The following is a 22,889-nucleotide window of genomic DNA, read 5'->3' as shown; positions in this document are numbered from 1 at the left end:
CATTAAATAGATCACTATTCAGACTCTCAAACATACTTCTTACAACCACAAAATCTGCCTAACCTATTTAATCTTGGGGGGGGGGGGGGGGGGGGAAGTCTCTGAAAAGATATTCATTAACACCTAAAGTAATGAAACTAATCTTGTGTTAAGCATGCCTTGAATTTTAACAGACTTGAATCCCAATCCAAAATATAAAGACAGCTTATATAACCATAATAATGAAGAAAGACAAGTCTGTTTCATTCAAAAGAGGAATATTTGTTCATTAAGTGTGAGAAGGTAATTAATTTTAGCAGAGTTTAAAAGTGTGGTCTCACCACTAAGCAGGAGCTGTGTTTTTACTGGGTTTTAAAGTGAATCAAGTCCAGATGTTCAAGTAGACGGACACTTCAGCGCAATGTCGAGGGGTAATTTGTTGGATAAGACAGTCATCTGAGGTTCTTGTCTGCCTTCACAGTAGATGTAGGATTTCCCATGGCACCATTTCAAAGAAGAACAGGGGAATAATGCCTGGTGTCATGGTCATGAAGTAGTATAATTATCAATATGCATAAAACATTTCTAGAGCTTTTTAACAAATCATTTGTTAGTCACAAATAGGAAGTTTAAAAGAATCCAACAAACTTTTGTAAAGTGCAAATGAGTATCAAATTTCACTTATTTCAGACATTAGAATTGTTGCGTGCACATTACAGAAACAAAAAAATTATTCAATTATACAAATAAGTTATGGATGGATCTCATTATACTTTACAATGCACAATTACTTAAAAATGAGAGAATAATTTGTTCCATTTTGAAATACATGTAAATCTTGTAAACTGATCATCAAACTACAGCCACAGCAGTTGAGGGGTCAGGGTTCTGCCTCTCATGTGACATCAACCCCTGTACTACCATTCTCACTGGGGAAGAAAGTGCAGTTTAATTTGACTTCTTGACAAGAGTTGCCAGTTTTAACTTCAATTAATTAATAGAGGCAAGATTCAAATGAGGTAAGTTGGGCGACATTAGATTCATCTTCTTTCCATCTTTCATCATGGTATAGATATAAATTCACAATCATGACAATTTTGTTCAAGCAATAGATTTCAAAATTAGTTGTTTCCCATGTGTTGAGTAGCTACCGAAATAAATTACTTGAGCCACTGCCTGGTATGTTGATGCTAACTTTATGTGAAATACAGAATAAGAGCCTTGCTCTAGACATTCCTGACAAGTAAGCGTATCACTGCTTTGCACAAGCCTCTAAATGGATTAATTTAAATAAATATTTCATAGGACACCTGGCTAAAAAAGTCTAACCTGTTAAAAATGTTAAGTACAGATTCATATTTTTATTCAGTTAGGGCGAGTGGAACTAGTAGACGAGAGACTAGAACTTATGTGTCATTTGTTCTAAACGTTCAGAATGCAGTTTCCCCAAAAGATGTCTCACACAAGCACAAGCTAATAAAACTTTTGTAAAAAAATCAAATTTTATTACGTACTAAAGAAAATAGTCAACTTATTTTACTGTTTGCATTACTCTAGTGACAGACTAGAGTACCAAGCATTGGGTAGTGGGGGATTACAACTATCTTAACTGCAAATTCAAACACAGATCTTCTTTATACAATGTCCAAGAATTCAAATTCTGACTTGTTCATTGTCTAAAACTAGAAAGCCTGGCAACCTATAATAGTGACTCAGCAGCATGAACATTCAGAAGGGATGCTGCAGATGACAAGCCTGTTCAGGGAGCACAGGAGACTATAGCAAATCGATACAACATGCAATGTATACATAAGCAGCCACTGTACAGTAATTACATTTCCATAAAATCCACTGGGCAAATCCATGAGGCATTATGATTTTTCTTTAACTTTACCTACAGACCCTGGCATCTTACTATTCTGCTGTAATTAAGACACAGAATTTTGTGATAATTATATACATATAATTCTAAAGGAAATTACCCAGTGCTATGAACTTATGAACTAAAGATGATATTAACCAGGTAACTGGTACAAACTGTTTGTAGTTATTAAGGAGTCTTCCAGATAGTATATGTCCACCATCCTCATTTATGCTTATATTTTTTTCCATATGTCACTGTAAATAAAATGCAAAAATGGAAAGGCAATGTCAAACAAAATTTAGTACAAGACACACACACAATGGCCAGAAATAATTTCTGTACAAAAAATTTATTAAGTGTCACAGCTGCTGAATTGTTTTAAGGGCTAAACTACAGTGATTGCAGCTTCTTCACAACTGTTAAAATCTATTTTTGTCAAAGCATGTATGCGAAATGGTCAAAACATAAATTCCTGTCTTACTATTCCTTTTCAAACTCCTGGTAAATGCTGCAGAATTCAGGGAAAATGTACTACTTTAGACTTTGTAAAATAAAGGTGGTTGTTAAATGTGGTTTAGGCATTGATTTTAGATACCATGATCCATACTAAGAAGGGCTGACATTTCAAACTTTTTGATTAAGTGAGATAGTGTATTTTCTACATTTGTCAAAAGTATTTAAACACTAGTGATGAATAGCACAACATGGTGGTACTGTACTTCAGTGCAAGTGGTAGAAAAATTCCTAAACAGGTAGATTCTTGACTATGTCACCCAGAGAAGGCACAAGGAAAGCAGCCAGGGAATTGCATCAAATAAATTTGTTTTTCTGTACAGGCAGCGTTTCTCACTTGCTGTTTCCTTTTGCACATATTCATGTGGCATACAGTCAAATGGAGTGGAAGCAGGTAACCTGCCTGCCCCCCAGTCAGGTAAATTGGGAAAATGGAAGAACATTTGCCAATAGAAAATAAAAGTAGTGCAACTTATTTTCAATATAACAACAAAAACAAACCATTCACCAATCAAACAATAAAAGCCTACAAAACCATTTTACCATTTATATATTATCCCCTGCTTCTGTAAGTTGGAAACACTCCATCAGCTCTGTCTGACAACAAAAAAATCAAACATATTGAGAGAAAACTTCTTAACTCAATCTTTTCATTTGTATCTCGGTTTCTGTTCTCCAGACCTATCTCCTTTTGCCTTTTCATCCTGTTGTTGCTTCCAGGAACCTGCACAATTGCTGACATTGTAGACTGTATTCTGATCATTTCTACATCCAGAAGACCCAGAAGGAAAGGTCAAACTTCTGTTCAGAGGAGAAGGATAAGGTTTATCAACATCAATCCTGGAAAGAGAATTTCTAGGAGGCTGACTAACATTTGAAGAATGAATAGCCCCATGCCCACCACCAGATGCAGAGGAATCTGGTGAACTTACTACACATGACTCTGAAAAAGTACGAGTGACTTTTAATTGTGGCTGAGTTTCTTTGAGCAAAGCTCTTCGGGCCAGTCTTGGATCCCTCGGTTTATCCTGAGCAGACAGCTCTGACCTAACTGATGTCTCAGGTTGTGCAGTAACAGATGATTGAGCATTATGTAAATGATGTTTTGAAACTGATTGAGAAGGAATCAGTGTTTTTGGAAATTGCCCAGTGCTGACATCAGCTGCTGAATGCATACTAGTTTCATTCCACGAGCTCTTCCATGCAAGATCAGGAACTTGTTTCTGTTCACCCGTTAATGCATCTGGATCAGAAATACTTCTCTGGACCGCAGACCTGGGTTTCAATATTTTTTGGCAGTCTTTCTTATAATCACTTTCACTTGTTTTCACTATAGCTCCTCTTTTCTGTGCATCCTGAATCAAAGCTTTCCAATCTTTATTTTCCTAAATATGCAACAGAAAATGACAGATTTCACAACCAGAAATTCCACCTTCACATGTTTTAATACAGCAGCTCATTAAAGAAAATACTTACTATTTAAAAAGTTGACAGATACAAAGTAAACATTGTAAAATGACTTATTCTGTGCTAATGGTTCTTACAATGAAACCATTGCAACAAAGAATTAGAGCAACTTAATGTGCAAAAATTACACATTTTATCTTGCATGCATCATCCTTTTGTAGTGCTTTGCTGCGAGCTTAAGGTTACTGCTTATCTCTCAGCGCAGTTCCAATTAATCCCTCAATTTCTCTTCCTTTTACTTTGACACACATTTTGAAATGCAAGACAGTCACTTCATGGTGGTGCATACACTGGATACATCACATACTTGCCTTTTAGTCTGGAAACAACTTAGAACTGGGGATGGGTCTGATGCGAGGTAAAGACACTGGGAAGAAAGTACTTGCTAAATGCTGGCATTACATTTGAAGGGCTCATTTAGATAGGGATCCTGTTCACAGGCAGCCTGAGTCTATGAGTGTAAGTAATTGCACTGGGAGGAAGTACCGGGTGGCACAGTGGTTAGCACTGCTGTTCTTCAGTGCCAGGGACCCAGGTTAGAGTCCAGCGTTGAATGACTGTCTGTGTACATTATGCCTGCTTCTGCATGGGTTTCCTCCAGTTTCCTCCCACAGTCCAAAGATATATAGGTTATGTAGACTGGCCATGCTAAATTGCCACACAGTGTCTGACATAGAGGCGAGGTGATTAGCCCATAGTAAATGTGGGATTATGGGGTAGAGTGGGGATGTGGGTCTGTGTGGGATTCAATGGGCCGAATGGCCTCTATCTACACTGTAGGGAATCCATGATTCTAATTTTAGATCTTAGGGTTTTATATCAGAGAGCCCTAAAATGGTGGGGAGAGATGGGGAGGTGATGGTCTGGAGGAAACCAGCATCAGGAATAAGGAAAGAGTCCAAGAAGGTTTACTGGATAAACGCAGAGGCTGAAGAAAGCCTTTCTGCTCCACCTGGCCCACAAGCTATGCTCTGAAGTAAACCATCTCCTGAATTTAACCCCTCTTACTTCATTTAAGCTGCTGAATTTCCCTGACGTCCGGAAATCCACCGCCTGAAGTTAAAATCAAATAACTGAAAGTGAAAAGAGACAGCCTCATATCTAACTTTCCAAGGAGCAGGATGGGGGTCACCTCTTACTCCTTCGCCAAAACAAACTGGTCTGATTCAAAGCAGGTGGAGCTCATGTTTCAATTTGTTGGGAGCTAAGATTCAGCCCTAACAATTCACAAGGAGGATCCACAAATATCACCACCCTCATTGATGGAGCAGCCCAGCACATTAATGCAAAAGGTTCGCAACAATCTTTATTGGATTGGATTGAATTGGACGATGCATCTTGACCTCCATCATTGGCCCCCAGTATCACAGATACCAGTCCTCCTTCAGCCAGTACAATTCATTCGACATGAAATCAAGAAACAGCACAGACATTGGATACTGCAAAGGCTATGGGCCGTAACAACATTCCAGCAGGAGTATGGAAGACTTCTGTCCAGAGATTAACACTCCCTTAGCCAAGCTTTTCTAGTACAGTTATACACTGGCAGCTACCTGACAATGTACAGAATTGCCCAGGCACGTCCTGTATGCAAAACACAAGACAATCCAACCCAGCCAATTATTGTCCCAGCAATCTAATCGCAATCATCAATAAAGTGATGGAAGGTGTCATAGTGCTTTTATGCTGAAACTACTGAGCAACAATCTGCTCACTAATGTCCAGTCTGGGTTCTGCCAGAGACACTTAGCTCCTGACCACGTAGAGGTCAAACATGGACATAACAGTTAAATTTTGGAGCTGAGATAAGTGTGACAGCCTTTGGCATCAAGGGCACATATGGAGGAGTGTGGCTTCCAAGAGCTCTAGCAAAACTGAAATCAATAAGAATCAGGACAAATGCTCCACTGGTTGGAGTCATACTTTTCTCATTGTTGAAGGTCACCCATCTCAGCTCCAGGACATCTCTGCAGGAGTTCCTTAAAGTAGAGTCCTGGGCCCAACCATCTTCAGCTACTTCAATGATAACTGCCCTCCATCGGAAGGTCAAAAGTGGGGACGTTCACCGATAACTGCACAATATTTAGCACCACTTGTAACTCCTCAGAAACTGAAGCACTCCATGTTCAAATGCAACAAAACCTGGACAATATCCAGACTTGGCCTGATAAGTGGCAAATATCATGCGCACTTCATAATTGCCAGGTAATAACCATCTCCAATGAGAAACAATCTGATCACCACCATTTAACATTCAATGGCATCACATTAATTGAAATCCCCACTATCAACATTTTATTGGGGGGGGGGGGGAGAAACTAAAAACTCACTTGGACTCTTCATATAATTACTGTGGCTTCAACAGCAGGTCATAGGCTAAGAATACTGCAGCATGTAACTCACTTCCTGACTCTCTGTAGCCTGTCCAGGTTAGGAATGTGGTGATGTACACTCCACTTTCCTGGATGAATACAACTCCAAAAACACTCAAGAAGCTTGAGACCATCCAGGACAAAGCAGCTCGCTTGATTACCACCACACCCACATGCCCTCAACCAACATTCAGTAGCAGCAATGTGTATTATCTACAAGATACACTGCAGAAATTCACCCAAGATCAGCACCTTCCAATCCCAGAACTATTTCCATTAGAAGGTCACCAGCACAGAAACGTAAAAACATCAGCAACTGCAAGTTCCCCTCCAAGCCACTCATTGTTCTGAATTGGAAATATACGGTTGGGTCAAAATCCAGGAATTCTCTCCCTAACAGCAGTGTGGGTTTATCTACAGCACATGGACTGCAAAGTTTCAAAAAGGTAGCTAACTATCACCATCTCAAGGACAACTAGGTACAGTCAATAAATGTTGGCCAGTTTGCGATGCTTACATTCCACAAAATAATTTTTAATATTCTCATTAGTAAATATAGTGAGCTGTATTAATTTGTGTAGAGTAGCATCACAAGACAGCTAAAATTAATTCCAGAACAGTTCAGAGAAAAAAATATTCCAACTATTGGTATTGCTCTACCAACTCAATTGATCAGCATTTTACCTACAAAATCATATGATCAACATTTTATTACAAACCAGGAGTGTTTTCAGATTTCCCAGAATGAAGAGACTCAGACGAGCTCGAGTAATTGTAACATTCAGTCTCTGCCGGTCTGCTAAGAATCTGAAAAAGAATCAAACAGAATGTTGAAAATAAAATCAATAATATCACTTCTTTTGACTCAATACATACCACACAGCTAAGTAGTAGTGCAATCTAGTGGGTCCATAAAATCTTCAGATTTCTGCATTTGTTAATTTAACACGTCAAATGCCAATAAAACATTTGTTGTATTAACAGATTTCCTTTGAAATAATGTAAATTTTCCAAAGACAGAGGAAGCCACTTCAGAGGCCTCACAGCACTAGGGACCCGGGTTTGATTCCAGCCTGGAGCAACTGGCTGTGTGGAGTTTGCACATTCTCCCCGTGTCTGCGAGTGTTTCCTCTGGGTACTCCAATTTCCTCCCACAATCCAAAGATGTGCAGGTTTGGTGAAATGGCTGTGCGAAATTGCCCCCAGTGTTCAGAGTGTGGGGTTTAGGTGCATTAGTCAGGCATAAATACTGAGTAATAGGGTAAGGTAATGGGTCGGGGTGGGTTACTTTTTGGAGAGGTGTGGACTTGTTAGGTCTAATGGCCTGTACCCACACTGTTAGAATACTACCAACTTGGGTCTCCATTCAGAAGGATGCTGATGGTTAGTACGTGTTCCGGAGAAGAAAGTGATTGTTGATATCTAAGTGGAGCTGTCACATTTGCAACAGACCTTAAACAAAAGGGTAAAAACTATGGCGAGGAGAAAGTGAGGACTGCAGATGCTGGAGATCAGAGCTGAAAATGTGTTGCTGGAAAAGCGCAGCAGGTCAGGCAGCATTCAAGGAGAATCGACGTTTTGGGCATGCCCGAAAATTCGATTCCCCTGCGCCTTGGATGCTGTCTGACCTGCTGCGCTTTTCCAGCAACACATTATCAGCTGTGAAAACTATGGCACCAATTTAAAAGTGAAGCAATGGCACTTAGCTTTTCTTATCATCATCCCTACAAGTGGGAACAAAATTAGATTCTTTGAATAAACTTGAATTTACTTTTCTCATGTTTGGGAGATGCACATGTATTTCCATATTATGAAAGCACCATGCATCATTCCATTTCCCCCTGATATCCAGCCCTTAAATTTGTAAAGTAGAAAAATGAAACAACTCCTCAAGCTAAAGACGTTCACAAGACTGAATCTGGGAATTGTTAAATAACGCTCCCGGTTCAAATTCATTTAGTTCGCCGCTCACTATCAACTGTCTGGGTTGACAGTGTGTTGCTGGAAAAGCACAGCAGGGCAGGCAGCATCCAAGGAGTAGGAAAATTGACACTTCGGGCAGGAACCCTTCATCAGGAATGAGGCTGGGAGCCTCGGGGGTGGAAAGATAAAGGGTGGGGCGGGGGCAGGAAATGAAGGCAGGAGTAAAGGCGATCGGTCGGAAAGGAAGGTGGAGAAGATAGGTGGGAAGGAAGATTGACAGGTGGGACAGGTCATGAGAACAATGCTGAGCTGCAGGGTTCGAACTGGGATAAGGTTGGGGGGAGGGAAAATGAGGAAACTGGTGAAGTCCATATTGATGCTGTGTGGTTGGAGGGTCTCAAGGTGGAAGATGAGGCGTTCTTCCTCCAGACATCGGGTGATGAGGGACCGGCGGTGGAGGAGACCCAGGACCTGCATGTCCTTGACAGAGTGGGAGGGGGAGTTGAAATGTTCAGCCCACCGGGCGGTGGGATTGGTTGGTGCGGGTGTCCCGGAGTTGTTGTCTAAAGCACTCTGCGAGAAGGCATCCAATCTCCTCAATGTAGAGGGGACCGCATCGGGAGCAACGGATATTACAAATGGCATGTGTGGAAGTACAGGCGAAACTTTGATGGATATGGAAGGAGGCAGCCCAGGACCTGGATATGCAGGTTCTGGGCCTCCTCCATCGCCACTCCTTCACCACCCAACACCTGGAGGAAGAATGCCTTATCTTCCGCCTCGGAACCCTTCAACCCAAGGGCATCAATGCAGACTTCACCGTTTTGTCATTTTCCCTCCCCCAACTTATCCCCAGTTCTAACCTTGCAGCTCAGCACCGCCCTCATGACCTGTCCCACCTGTCAATCTTCCTTCCCACCTATCCGCTCTGCCCTCCTCTTCAACCTCTCTCTCACCTCCATCCACCTATTGCACTCTTAGCTACCTTCTCCCCAGGCCCACCCCTTCCCTTTTATCTCTCCACTCCAGAGGCTCCCAGCCTCATTCCTGATGAAGGGCTCCGGCCCAAAACATCGATTTTCCTGCTCCTCGGATGCTGCCTGTCCTGCTGTGCTTTCCAGCAACACACTCTTAACTCTGACCCTCAGCATCTGCAGACTCACTGTCTCCTATCAACTGCCTAGTGCAACCTCTTATTCTACCTTACTTCTGGATATCACATGTGAGTGCGTTATGCTGGAAATCAAACCCCAATGTCCCTGGAGGCACCACAAAAGTTAGTTTTAAAATTATGAGAGGTTTTCCCAATCCCGTGTTAGACCCAGTTTGATCGAAAGGACAGATCAGGTTCCTGCACTTAATATGAATTACTACATATAATAAATAAATACTCCAACTACAGGCAAATAATGAGATGCTTGCATTTAACTCTACTGGTTAAAACCCAAACCCTCTTACAACCCCAGCCATTCCCCCCCACCAATAAAAAACACACAAACATAGACAAAGGGTAAAGGATGGTTGATATGGCTGGAGGAGAAGGTTGGGAAGGGATTTCAGTGCTTCCTGTTCACATGGCTTGCTGATCTTGTGCTGATCAGGACACTGCTTCTTAATCTTTATTCCCTGGATGCTTTTACTTGCTTGCAGGAGGCACAGGGTGACAATAATTGGTCACGAGTCCACTAATGAATCAGCTACTTGCGACGGTTTAAAGTGTCATATCTACACAGCCCTTGGTTCCAGATTGTCTGCAAACCACTTATTACTGTATGAACCAGCAGCAAGTAAACAGTACCCACAATGAGCGTCAAGTCACTTGTTTTCAAAAAATGCACTAATCCTCAAGTAATACTTGGTTTTAAAATAGTTTTTTTTCCCATTTCAGTTTACAATCAAAAATATTGATAAATAAAAAGAGACAGTCGATTGCAGCCTTGGGTGACTGTAGAGTTTGCACGTTCTCCCTGTGTCTTCGTGGTTTCCTTTGTGTTCCAGTTTCCTCCCAAAGCCCAAAGATGTGCAGGTTAGATGAACTGACCATGGGAAAGATAGGGTTACAGGGCTAGAGTAGAGGATATGGATCTGGGTGGGATGCTTTTCAGAGGGTCAGTGTGGACTTGATGGGGCAAATGGCTTGTTTTCACACAGTAGGGATTCTACAATTCTACCAAAAAGAGTACCAGAGGTCTGCAGCATAGAGCAAATTGGGTCAGCAATCGGGTCTGCGTCAGTTAAAGTAACCATCTAGAGGGTTAGGTTATGAAAGTGAGGTGCAAACTTCAGATGATTTCAAAGACCTGTTTCTCTTTGACTCGTCAAAATATCCTACCATCCTCAAATAAAGGAGAATCCATAAAAGAGGAATGACAAAACCAAAATAAAAACAACAGTAAAGCAGAGGGCCAAGAGGGGCCAAGTGGTAACAAGCCAGTGTAAAATCACTTCACCCAATAGACCCTTGAAAATTGCTTGCTCTGACGCAGGTAACAATGATGCAGTCCTTCTCGCAGCCTTGAAATCCATCCACTGTGCCCACCTGCACTGTCCTGAAAGAGGAAAACCTGTGCATTAAATATAATAACATGTATTTATCCCACTTCTAAGCTGAAATGTTGATCACAGATACCCATAAAAATTAAGAAATGTGCATCCTGAAGGTGGGAACATTATAAACAGATTCATATTTCAGTCTAAAAAAGCAGATCTGTGGAAAATAAACTCTGCTCCTCTCTGACTTTCATTCCCCTCACTTATGAAAGTACTGACCCTTTGCTAGTATAAGGTTGGACAGATAGCAGGTACTCTCCAGTACTTTACTGGACTTAAGCACCAACTATTAACATTGAAAAACTATTTTGAAAGTGAGGGGGAACACATGGCTGATTATGGCCTCATTCAACACTAAATAACCTCCAGACGGAGCCACAGGAAAGGGGCCAGAAGCAGAAATCCTCATCTGTTTCGACTTAACAAGAGATGCTGTGATCAATTATAACATCACTATAATTACCCACAACCTGTATTCTATTTCTCAGCTTTCAAAAGGATAAAGGGTCGACAACCAAGAGACACTGATGCAAGAGTCGAAAATGTGGCATTGACATTACAATCAGAGCAGCCACGATCTCAGTGAATGGTAGAGTTTGCAGGTAGGCTCAAAAAGGCGCCATGTGAGCAATTCCTAATCTTAACTTGCATGTTTGATCAACTGAATGGGGATTCATGAAAATTGTTCCTGAGCCACGGTCGATCATTTCATGCTTCATTTGGATTTGGATTTGCATTTGAAGTGAGCTTTTAACATTGAGGAAGTTCAATCCAATCAGGGTGTGCACAGGCTAGCATCTGACAGTCATCACAGGGTAAACCTGTAAAACAGAATCTATCATGCAAGTGCACCACCTACTGGCAAAAATGAGCTACAACTTGCTTTCTCATCATTTATGAGAAACGTCACACAGCACTTTAAATGCCAAATTAATTAAGTTACAGCAACCTTTTATAACACATTTTCTGAATTGTTCCTCCAGAAAACTGGTTTCCAGTTGCGTTGTAGCTGATCTCATGACTTTCACAAATGCTAATGGCCAGGACAAAGCAAACACTGCAAAATCAAAAAGGAGCTGAAAATGTGTTGCTGGAAAAGCGCAGCAGGTCAGGCAGCATCCAAGGAACAGGAGAATCGACGTTTCGGGCATCAGCCCTTCTTCAGGAATGAAGAGGGTGTGTCCAGCAGGCGAAGATAAAAAGGTAGGGAGGAGGGACTTGGGGGAGGGGCGTTGGGAATGTGATAGGTGGAGGGAGGTCAAGGTGAGGGTGATAGGCCGGAGTGGGGTGGGGGCGGAGAGGTCAGGAAGAAGATTGCAGGTTCAGAAGGCGGTGCTGAGTTCGAGGGATTTGACTGAGACAAGGTGGGGGGAGGGGAAATGAGGAAACTGGAGAAAATTTCCTCATTTCCCCTTCCCCCCACCTTGTCTCAGTCAAATCCCTCGAACTCAGCACCACCTTCCTAACCTGCAATCTTCTTCCTGACCTCTCCGCCCCCACCCCACTCCAGCCTATCACCCTCACCTTGACCTCCCTCCACCTATCACATTACCAACGCCCCTCCCCCAAGTCCCTCCTCCCTACTGTTTATCTTCGCCTGCTGGACACACCTTCCTCGTTCCTGAAGAAGGGCTCATGCCCGAAACGTCGATTCTCCTTGGATGCTGCCTGACCTGCTGCGCTTTTCCAGCAACACATTTTCAGCTCTGATCTCCAGCATCTGCAGTCCTCACTTTCTCCTCGAAAAACAAAAAGGAGGTAACTATGCAAATACCAGAAAACTGACTGGGAAAATGGGGACATATACAGAATTTTAAATATTAGTGTACATAGTCTTACTATTTTTATTACACGCTTAAAAGCCTAAAATGTCAGCCAAAACATCAGGTCAATCCAACAGCAACAAATTTGTAAACATTACTTTTTGTAACATTATGAATGAGACTCCCATCCATAAACCAGAACATTACACGATGTCTGCCTTAAAACGTCAGCAACCAAGTCAGTAGTATAGAGACTCAGTGATTAGCACTGCTGTCGCTCAATGCTAGGGACTGGGATTGATCAGTTTTGGGTCACTGTCTGTTGAATTTGGACTTTCTGTCAGGTGCACTGGTTTCCTCCCAAAGTCCAACGATGTTTAGGTTAAGTGTATTGACCGTGCTAAATTGCCTTGTAGTGTCAGAGATATGCAGATTATGTGGATTAGCCAGGGTAAGTGCTGGGTTACAGGATAGAGTGGGGAGTAGGTCTGGGTGGGATGCTCTTCGGAGAGTCAGCGCAGATTTGATGGGCCAAATGGCCTCTTCTGCACTGTAGGGATTCAATGATCCACATGTAACGTCCAAAACTATACTCCATTAAAATATGTGCATCTCAAGTTGCTGATACCAGAAGTGAAAAAATAAGTCACAAAATAAGTAATCAAATGTATTTTTTTTCCCAGAAAACATAAATGACATGAATATGTAATTAAAAGTCAGTATTCAAGTTTCAGATATCTTCCCTTCACATACCTGCCTTGTTCAAGGCCAGCAGTTCTCAACTCTTGATCAATCTGATTCATGATTTTCTGTTTCTGTGCATTATAGGGGGTAATTACTCCAATATTACGACAAACGCCTTTTTGTTTCTCTGCAATCATACTGATCAAAGCTATTACCAGTTTCACTTCCTGTGCATTGGTGTAAGAACTGTAAAGAAAAGGTACAATGGAGGTGAGATGCAAAGTCTAGGGTGAAGGATTTTGTGCCTTGCCTGACAATGCAGTTTCCAATAATACCAGAATGCTTCAGCTTAAATGATATGCAGTAGAATCATGACCAAATAATTGATTCTACTTTCTGCAGTTTGAAATGTCCAGAGATCACTTTTAAAATTAGAACTAGTTAGTGGTAACTAACACATTGAGGACAATCGATCCATCCTCAGTTCAATAGCTAGCACCATATTTAAAATGTAAAATGCCATCTAATTTCATCTGGATTAACAAAGACTACACAAGTCTCATGTTTTGTCCCAAGTATATGCTGAATTAGTAGAGATGGCACAAGGTCTGCTAACTTGGCCTCAGTTTGTCTGGGCTGGGATGGAGCAGCTGAGACAGCTGAGAAGTCTTCTCTACGCTTGCCAAAAATGTTGTTTTAGGATTGAATTGTAGAAAGCATCACTGTTGGCTTCTGCAACTCACATTAATCCCACAGCACGGATATCTTGGATCTATTTGGCACTTTGATACAATCTTCACACAAGGGAGTATTATTGAAAACCAAGAAATGTAAATGATAAACAGTCCTGAAAATGAAGCCAAAGAGAAAATGCTGGAAAATCTCAGCAGGTCTGGCAGCATCTGTAAGGAGAGAAAAGAGCTGACGTTTCGAGTCTAACTGACCCTTTGTCAAAGCTTTGACAAAGGGTCAGTTAGACTCGAAACGTCAGCTCTTTTCTCTCCTTACAGATGCTGCCAGACCTGCTGAGATTTTCCAGCATTTTCTCTTTTGGTTTCAGATTCCAGCATCCGCAGTAATCTGCTTTTATCCTGGAAACGAAGACTGCTCTGGTGAGAACTGTGCTGGTCCACATCTGCTTCACACAAGCATCAAATCTCCTGTCTTGTGCACAACAAATACGAGATAGAAATTACTTTGAAAAGAGATGATCAGGTTTAAAACATACTCATTCTCCCGGCATTCATATCCATCCGTCACATCAAACAACATGTATGACTGGAAAGGCCAGGTCAGAGAACAACGTTGCATCTCTGTCTTCCTGGAAAAACACAAGGGATTGGTGGGAGTAGAGGTGGAAAGAAATCAGAAATAATATCATGTTGACTAAAGCCATTAAGTGAAATTTGATATTATTTGAAAAATGCTAAATAAAACCAGGATAGATTTTGATGATTATATTTTAAAATAATATAGCATTGCAAAGTCACAAAAATATTTTATTGGATATCTACTATATCTCAACAGATTAATAGACTAAATCAATTTGAATCGGAGGCCAAAGGTTACTCCCATAATGTAAGGCTATAATTTGGTCACTTAAAAGAAAGCGAATAGCCCACAAGAGATTTATATATAGAAATAGCAAAATATAGAAGTAATCTTACCACACGATATCTCATTCAAGTTATTTCCTATATGTTGTTTATGTAAAGTTATGCAATTTTAAAAATGAAATAAGATGTGTTTTAAATGGAGGGGTGTATATAATAATTTACAACCTTCCAGTAATATCAGCGAAATAGTAATAAAAGGTTAAAATGAGAAACAACCTACTAAACTAAACATGCCATATCTACATGGGACACTGGTGTAACAACACTGCATACCCATTTACAAGAGCAACAGGGAATAAAAAATGAAAGTGCGAGAGAAACCCAGCAGGTCTGGCAGCATGTGTGGAGAAAGAGTTAATTTGTCAGTTGCAATATGACTCTTATTGGACTTGAGACATTAACTCTGTTTCTACACATGCTGCTAGATCTATGGAGTTTCTCCAGTGTTTTCAGTGTATTTCATGCCTCCAGCACCTGCAATTTTTTCTTATTTATTTTAGCAACAGGGAATCATTGTTTCACAATTGAACAAATAATAGTCAAATTTATCAAATGTGGACCAGGCTGTATACACAAGTAAATTGGTTGGGAATGTAGGGTGGAAGAGGATCACTAGAGATGGACAGAAATTAATTCTTGTGAAAGTAGCAATGCGCAAGTTTAATAATCTTTGTCTTCTTACTCATCTGTCTTCAACAAACTTCTATAGATGTACTTGGAGGGAAAATGGCAGATGTCAGGATGCATCCTGTACTGAGTTAATAGCATGATTACTGGGCTCCATCCAGAATTATTCTGCTTCACTTCATTCTGCAGGGACTTTTGCAACCGACACATCATTGAGCGACCATAGCGCAACTCCTTTGCTTTCTATAAGATGGGAAATGTGTTAATCGTTTTCCAATTATATTCAGTTTGAGAGATACATTTTAGCATGTTAATAACATAAATACATTTTAGTATTATTTTATACAGGATAAAACATTTAACAATGGTTTTATTTCAGCAGAACAATCTTGTTGCACTGACATCATATGGTTGGGGTTTAAATGAACACAATGCAAAGCAGGTAGGACAAACACCTCATGAATGTGATCCTGGCATTTATTAGGAGAACAGAAGACCAGGGCAAATAGGACCAGCTGTAAGTCATCCAATCCCTCAAGCCTATCTGCAAAGTAGTAAGACCCATGGATAACCCTCAATCTTGATAAATTACTGCCTCTCTCTTGTTCCAAGAGTCAAAACAAAATCTTTGATTTCAGCTCAAGCAAAAGATGGACCAGAACAGACTGAAAGGCACAGGGAACAGTTCCCTAACACTCTGACTAGAAAGCAGGATGCTGCCTTCACAACTATAATGAGATCGTAATTAGGTGCCAATAGCCTGTTGGTCCTCTGGTCTCAATGAACAAGCCTCAATTATTGCAGGCTGTACACTCTTGTTTAATTTATTAACGCATCATATGTAAACTACTGCTTCTTAAACTTATTAAAAGTACCTAAAAATTCCTTATGAATGGCTGACTGGCCTAACTCGGTAACTGGGATCACAAAGGCCCAAAACTTTTCATTGTTGCACTTTCTAATAATGATGGTTTAGGGTACTGTGGTTAATCTTCCAATCAAGCTCAGGATTTTGAAATGCCGGTATTGGACTGGGGTGTATAAAGTTAAAAATCAGACAACACCAGGTTATAGTCCAACAGGTTTAACTGGAAGCACACTAGCTTTCGGAGCAACGCTCCTTCATCAGGTGACTGTCAATCACACTGGCTCTGAAAGCTACTGTGCTTCCAATTAAACCTGTTGGACTATAACCTGGTGTTGTGAGATTTTTAATCAAGCTCAGAGTAGCAATATTGGTTGTGTGTCAAATAGGAACCATGTATATAGTTTCATTTGTTCTGCAGGCATAGGAACGCTCCCACTGTCGGTGGACAAAGAGGAAAATGACTTTCACCATTTGCACCAGGTTAGAGAAGGTCAACTGACTTAACTAGCAAGTTGCCTGCAGGGGTGAAAATAGATATAAAAAGTCTTACAGGAAAGGGAGCAACAGTAACCTGGTGTGTATGGTGGTGGCAGGAAGAATAAGGGATAGGTGGATATGGAGCAAAAATTGGAATTTAATATTTTTAAATCCAGTTACTGGAGTGCAGCAAACCATCGCAAAAAGCTGGTTAAAATTTCTTACATACAGGAGGAACTTAATATTTCTAAAGGCATTCTTACCATGGAGATAATGGTTGGTGGCAATTGTTCATGGTCTCCAACAAGAACAAGTTTAGGACAACGATATATCAAAGGAATCAGTATTTCTGTTTCGCATGCCTGCCCAGCCTGAAAAGAACAGGTGAAATAATTCAGGCCCCCAACTGTGCAGTGATAGCTAAGTATATGATTACCTCCCTGCTCGATCTCTTGAGAACGATCAACAAACAGGAACATTATGTGCTGTTTTTTCTGTTCTGAAACAACAGTTGCCACAGTGGGAGTGTTGTCACAGTGGGAGGTTATCTTCCATTAACACCTTCATTATCAGGTCGCTACCAAACCAAATTATCAGAGGAATAGCTCATTAATTGGTGGTTGCTAAGACCAAAACCAAAAGCAATAATTTGCTTGAGGGTCATCTGCTGATCTTAATAGAAGCACAAATATGGACGTTGCACTTCACTGCTTAATAGTTGATTACAAAAAAGCCGACACAATTAAGCATTTTGCAGTTCTTTTGTAAAACAATCTGAGTCACCTTTGATAACTAAAAGCAGCAATGCCTTAAGCCAATTGCTTTTCAGAAATCACCTGGAAGATTAGGTTTTACAGCAGGAATACTGGATTAGTGGTGCTGGAAGAGCATAGCAGTTCAGGCAGCATCCAATGAGCAGCGAAATCGACGTTTCGGGCAAAAGCCCTTCATCAGGAATAAAGGCAGTGAGCCTGAAGCACGGAGAGATAAGCTAGAGGAGGGTGGGGGTGGGGAGAGAGTAGCATAGAGTACAATGGGTGAGTGGGGGAGGAGATGAAGGTGATAGGTCAAGGAGGAGAGGGTGGAGTGGATAGGTGGAAAAGAAGATAGGCAGGTCGGACAAGTCAAGGAGACAGTAACTGAGCTGGAAGTTTGAAACTAGGATGAGGTGGGGGAAGGGGAAATGAGGAAGCTGTTGAAGTCCACATTGATGCCCTGGGGTTGAAGTGTTCCAAGGCGGAAGATGAGGCGTTCTTCCTCCAGGCGTCTGGTGGTGAGGGAGCGGCGGTGAAGGAGGCCCAGGACCTCCATGTCCTCGGCAGAGTGGGAGGGGGAGTTGAAATGTTGGGCCACGGGGCGGTTTGGTTGATTGGTGCAGGTGTCTCGGAGATGTTCCCTAAAGCACTCTGCTAGGAGGCGCCCAGTCTCCCCAATGTAGAGGAGACCACATCGGGAGCAACGGATACAATAAGTGATATTGGTGGATGTGCAGGTGAAACTTTGATGGATGTGGAAGGCTCCTTTAGGGCCTTGGATAGAGGTGAGGGAGGAGGTGTGGGCACAGGTTTTACAGTTCCTGCGGTGGCAGGGGAAAGTGCCAGAATGGGAGGGTGGGTCGTAGGGGGGTGTGGACCTGACCAGGTAGTCACGGAGGGAACGGTCTTTGCGGGAGGCGGAAAGAGGTGGGGAGGGAAATATATCCCTGGTGGTGGGGTCTTTTTCGAGGTGGCGGAAATGTCAATGAATGATTTGGTTGATGCGAAGGTTTGTAGGGTGGAAGGTGAGCACCAGGGGCGTTCTGTCCTTGTTACGGTTGGAGGGGTGGGGTCTGAGGGCGGAGGTGCGGGATGTGGACAAGATGCGTTGGAGGGCATCTTTAACCACGTGGGAAGGGAAATTGCGGTCTCTAAAGGAGGAGGCCATCTGGTGTGTCCTATGGTGGAACTGGTCCTCCTGGGAGCAGATACGGCGGAGGCGGAGAAATTGGGAATACGGGATGGCATTTTTGCAAGAGATAGGGTGGGAAGAGGTGTAATCCAGGTAGCTATGGGAGTTGGTGAGCTTGTAAAAAATGTCAGTGTCAAGTCGGTCGTCACTAATGGAGATGGAGGGGTCCAGGAAGGGGAGCGAGGTGTCAGAGATAGTCCAGGTAAATTTAAGGTCAGGGTGGAATGTGTTGGTGAAGTTGATGAATTGCTCAACCTCCTCGCGGGAGCACGAGGTGGCGCCAATGCAGTCATCAATGTAGCGGAGGAAGAGGTGGGGAGTGGTGCCGGTAGGAAGCCTAGGTACTGACTGTTTAAAGGAGTTCCTTACACTGAATATTCAATTTCTATTACTTCCCCTCAAAATATCTCCACACTATTCAATTGCAAAGTCATTAGATCTGATGTGAACTTTGACGAAGATTCAATGAGACTGGAAATGTTAGCTTGCTCTCTCTCCATTGATGCTGTCCGACCCACTGTGATCTGCAGCATTTGTTGTTTTCAGATCTGATGTGAGAATCACTTCCAAAATACTAACCTTTCTTGCCCTTTCAAATGTTGAATTACATACTCCATCCAATTTTATTGCAGACTGCTGACCTTTCTCTTTATCTTTGGTGCTTGACTCATTGGCTATCACTGTGAAATTTGTTTCCACTCACCTCATCCACAACAATACAACTAAATGGTTCATGTCCCAGTTTTCGGAATGACATCTCCAAAAGCATAATCCCACAGGTACTCAAAGTGCAGCAGATGATGTGTGCTTCCAGAATAATGTTTAGTTGCATGTCCTGGGTTTGTCCTCGAAGCTAGAAAAAAAGTGAGGAATTCATTCCAAAATTGCCTGGGTTTGAAAATGTGGGAGAAAGTCCACTTCCCTGCCCACCCACAGCATGGCCACAAAAGAGCATAAGGAACCATGTCTGCCTAAACCACAACAGAAACTACCAAGAGTGCCTCCGCCTTGACCAAACAGGCCAAGTAAGACACAATGCAGCAAACAGATGACTCAAGCCACTTCCAAACTAGGGTATACACTTCCCAAGACAGCCTGACAATAGACTTCCTAGCCCTCAGTAAGCACAACTGTTCCCGAAGCCTTAAGGACAGCCTTGCTGCTCACATGCTGGAACTCCACAAAGGATGCTCAGACTGAAAGGCACCAAAGTACCTCGCTTATGGACTAACCACAATGGAAACCCATTGATGCCAGGATGAGAAACGTTCGCATCTACCTCTCTCAGAAGATAGGAATCTCCTGACTCAATCACAGACTGAATGCTATGACCGGACGGCTGATTGTCCTCCCATTGATTGTGCCATAATTCACACCACATTACTGTCCCCCGATAAAACTGCCTGTGCCCACCGCTCCGGGTAGAGAACCCTTGATCTACCTGTATAGATTGTCAGTTTTGTGTCAGCCTAAGCAATTTCTCTTCTAGCCATATCGCTTGTAATGAACAGTTTGTCAATTTCACTAATGATCCTCATTTGTGGTCTCTGATCAATTGGGAGAAAGTGAGGACTGCAGATACTGGAGATCAGAGCTGAAAAATGTGTTGCTGCAAAAGTGCAGCAGGTCAGGCAGCAGGAAAATCGACGTTTCGGGCATAAGCCCTTCTTCAGGAATGAGGAGGGTGTGCCAAGCAGGCTAAGATAAAAGGTAGGGAGGAGGGACTTGGGGGAGGGGCATTGGGAATGTGTTAGGTGAAAGGAGGTTAAGGTGAGGGTGATAGGCCAGAGAGGGGGTGGGGGCGGAGAGGTCGGGAAGAAGATTGCAGGTCAACAAGGCAGTGCTGAGTCTGAAGGTTGGGACTGAGATAATTTCATTTCGTCATTTCCGCCACCTCCAAACAGACCCCACCACCAAGGATATATTTCCCTCCCCTCCCCTATCAGTGTTCCGGAAAGACCACTCCCTCCACGACTCCCTCGTCACGTCCACACCCCCCACCAACCCAACCTCCACTCCCGGCACCTTCCCCTGCAACTGCAAGAAATGCAAAACATGCGCCCACACCTCCCCCCCAAGGTCCCAAGGGATCCTTCCATATCCGTCACAAATTCACCTGCGCCTCCACATACATCATTTACTGCATCCGCTGCACCCGATGTGGCCTCCTATACATTGGGGAGACAGGCCGCCTACTTGCGGAACGTTTCAGAGAACACCTCTGGGACACCTGCACCAACCAACCCAACCACCCCGTGGCTGATTACTTTAACTCCCCGTCCCACTCCGCCAAGGACATGCAGGTCCTTGGCCGCCTCCATTGCCAGACCATGGCAACACGACGCCTGGAGGAAGAGCGCTTCATCTTCTGCTAGGAACCCTCCAACCACACGGGATGAATGCAGATTTCTCCAGCTCCCTCATTTCCCCTCCCCCTACTTTATCTCAGTCCCAACCCTCGGACTCAGCACCGCCTTCTTGACCTGCAATCTTCTTCCCGACCTCTCCACCCCCACCCCCTCTCCGGCCTATCACCCTCACCTTAACCTCCTTCCACTAATCGCATTTCCAACGCCCCTCCCCCAAGTCCCTCCTCCTTACCTTTTATCTTAGCCTGCTTGGCACACCCTCCTCATTCCTGGAGTAGGGCTTATGCCCGAAACATCGATTCTCCTGCTCCTTGGATGCTGCCTGACCTGCTGTGCTTTTCCAGCAACACATTTCTGATCAATTGGGCTCAATTCTCTGACAGAAAGTAAAACATTAGGCCACAGAAGTAGTTAAGAAAGAAGAGGATAATGATATTGTGGTGGATAGACGTTACTACATCGAAACCCAGAGGCTGCTATAACATGCCATCTCTACTAATGAGGTCTGGAACTGGTCTCAACTACTGCATAAGGACCTCAAACTTAGATGGAGGAAACGGAGAAAGAAAAGTTTCACTAATGGCACAATAATTAACAGTTTATCAAAAAAGTTATAAAACACCAAACATAAAACCAGAAGTCAAAAGACTAAAATTTGTATCCAAGCATATTCTGGTTACTTTGTTTGTCAATGTTTAAGTTCAAGATCAGACTAACATTTAACAAGTGAAATACCTATTGACCACATTGTCAATTAGCCCCTTAATGTTGTGAGCCAAACGTCAATGCTTCAGCAACCTGGAAAAATATCACTTGTGTTGCGTCCAAGTTCTTGTTCTTGCCTGAGCAACTTATTCTCTAGCATGTATTAACATTTAATAAAATGATACATACATTTAAAATGGCTTATTACACTAAATTCTTTTAAAAATTTCTTCATCCAGAGAGTGGTAAGCCTGTGGAATTCACTACCACAGAAAGCAATTGACGCCAAAACATTTCGAGGAGAAGTTAAGTACCTCATGACATGATTCAATTTCAGGATGCAGTGACTCTTATAGAGTTAGATTCATTCAGCACAGAAACAGACTCTTCAGTCCAACTTATCCATGCCTACCAAGTTTCCCAAACTAAACTAAACTTGTGCCCATACCCCAATAAACCTTTCCTATTCATGTGTCTATCCAAATGCTTTTTAAATGTTGAAACTGTACCTGCATCTACCACTTCCTCCGACAGTCCATTTCACACACTAACCACTATGTGTGCGTTAATAAAAAGCTCTTCAGTTTCCTTTTAAATCATTTTCCTCTCACCTTAAAAAGACCTCCCCTAGTTTTGAACTCACCCACCCTCAGGAAGAGACATTTGCTGTTCATTTTATTGAAGTCCCTCATGATTTTATAAATCTCTACAAACCTCAACCGCCTATGCTCAGTGAAGTCCCAGCCTATCTTTACAACTCAAACCCTCCAGTCCCAGCAACATCCTGGTAATTTCCAGAATATCAAAAGATAGATATTATCAAAAATCTGGACAATAATCAATATTTATTTAAATCAATAAAAAAGGACTGTTCAGTAAACTGCCAGGCAGCTGCTACTGTAAATTTCTGCAAATTGACAGGTTACAGATGTAATAGATGTTTGAAAAACAGCAAAATCTTTCATTTCTTACCTCCTTCAGTTTGCGTCCAAGTTCCTCCCTCTCTTTCTCCAATTGTCTCTTTTCTCGTGTTGCCACTTCAATCTGGAGAACAGATGGCAAGATAGAAAATCTTTGGTTTCCAAATGATCTCTGAAACTGCCACTCTAATGCTAATATCTTCACAGTAATCAAATAATTAATTTGTGAATAAGATGTATCCTTC

General features: G+C 42.3%; 1 protein-coding gene across 4 annotated transcripts in view; it reads right to left on the bottom strand.

Moving 5' to 3' along the window:
• Positions 1-1,462: 1,462 nt before the first annotated feature.
• setx (senataxin) overlaps positions 1,463-22,889 on the bottom strand; it is a 98,668-nt gene continuing 77,241 nt past the window's right edge. For all 4 annotated transcript variants that reach the window (XM_072566311.1, XM_072566313.1, XM_072566312.1 and 1 more), the window contains 9 exons: positions 22,697-22,768; positions 19,354-19,503; positions 16,967-17,074; positions 15,414-15,601; positions 14,344-14,436; positions 13,185-13,361; positions 10,569-10,667; positions 6,915-7,002; positions 1,463-3,741 (listed from right to left, as the gene is read on the bottom strand). In XM_072566311.1, the coding sequence (XP_072422412.1) occupies positions 3,007-3,741; positions 6,915-7,002; positions 10,569-10,667; positions 13,185-13,361; positions 14,344-14,436; positions 15,414-15,601; positions 16,967-17,074; positions 19,354-19,503; positions 22,697-22,768 (1,710 nt within the window). In that variant the 3' untranslated portion in view covers positions 1,463-3,006. The remainder of the gene's footprint in view (positions 3,742-6,914; positions 7,003-10,568; positions 10,668-13,184; positions 13,362-14,343; positions 14,437-15,413; positions 15,602-16,966; positions 17,075-19,353; positions 19,504-22,696; positions 22,769-22,889) is intronic.

This window comes from Chiloscyllium punctatum, chromosome 49 (assembly GCF_047496795.1).
Source record: "Chiloscyllium punctatum isolate Juve2018m chromosome 49, sChiPun1.3, whole genome shotgun sequence".
Lineage (NCBI taxonomy): Eukaryota > Metazoa > Chordata > Chondrichthyes > Orectolobiformes > Hemiscylliidae > Chiloscyllium > Chiloscyllium punctatum.
The sequence above is the reverse complement of the archived record's forward strand: the minus strand, read 5'-3'. Positions and strand labels throughout refer to the sequence as shown.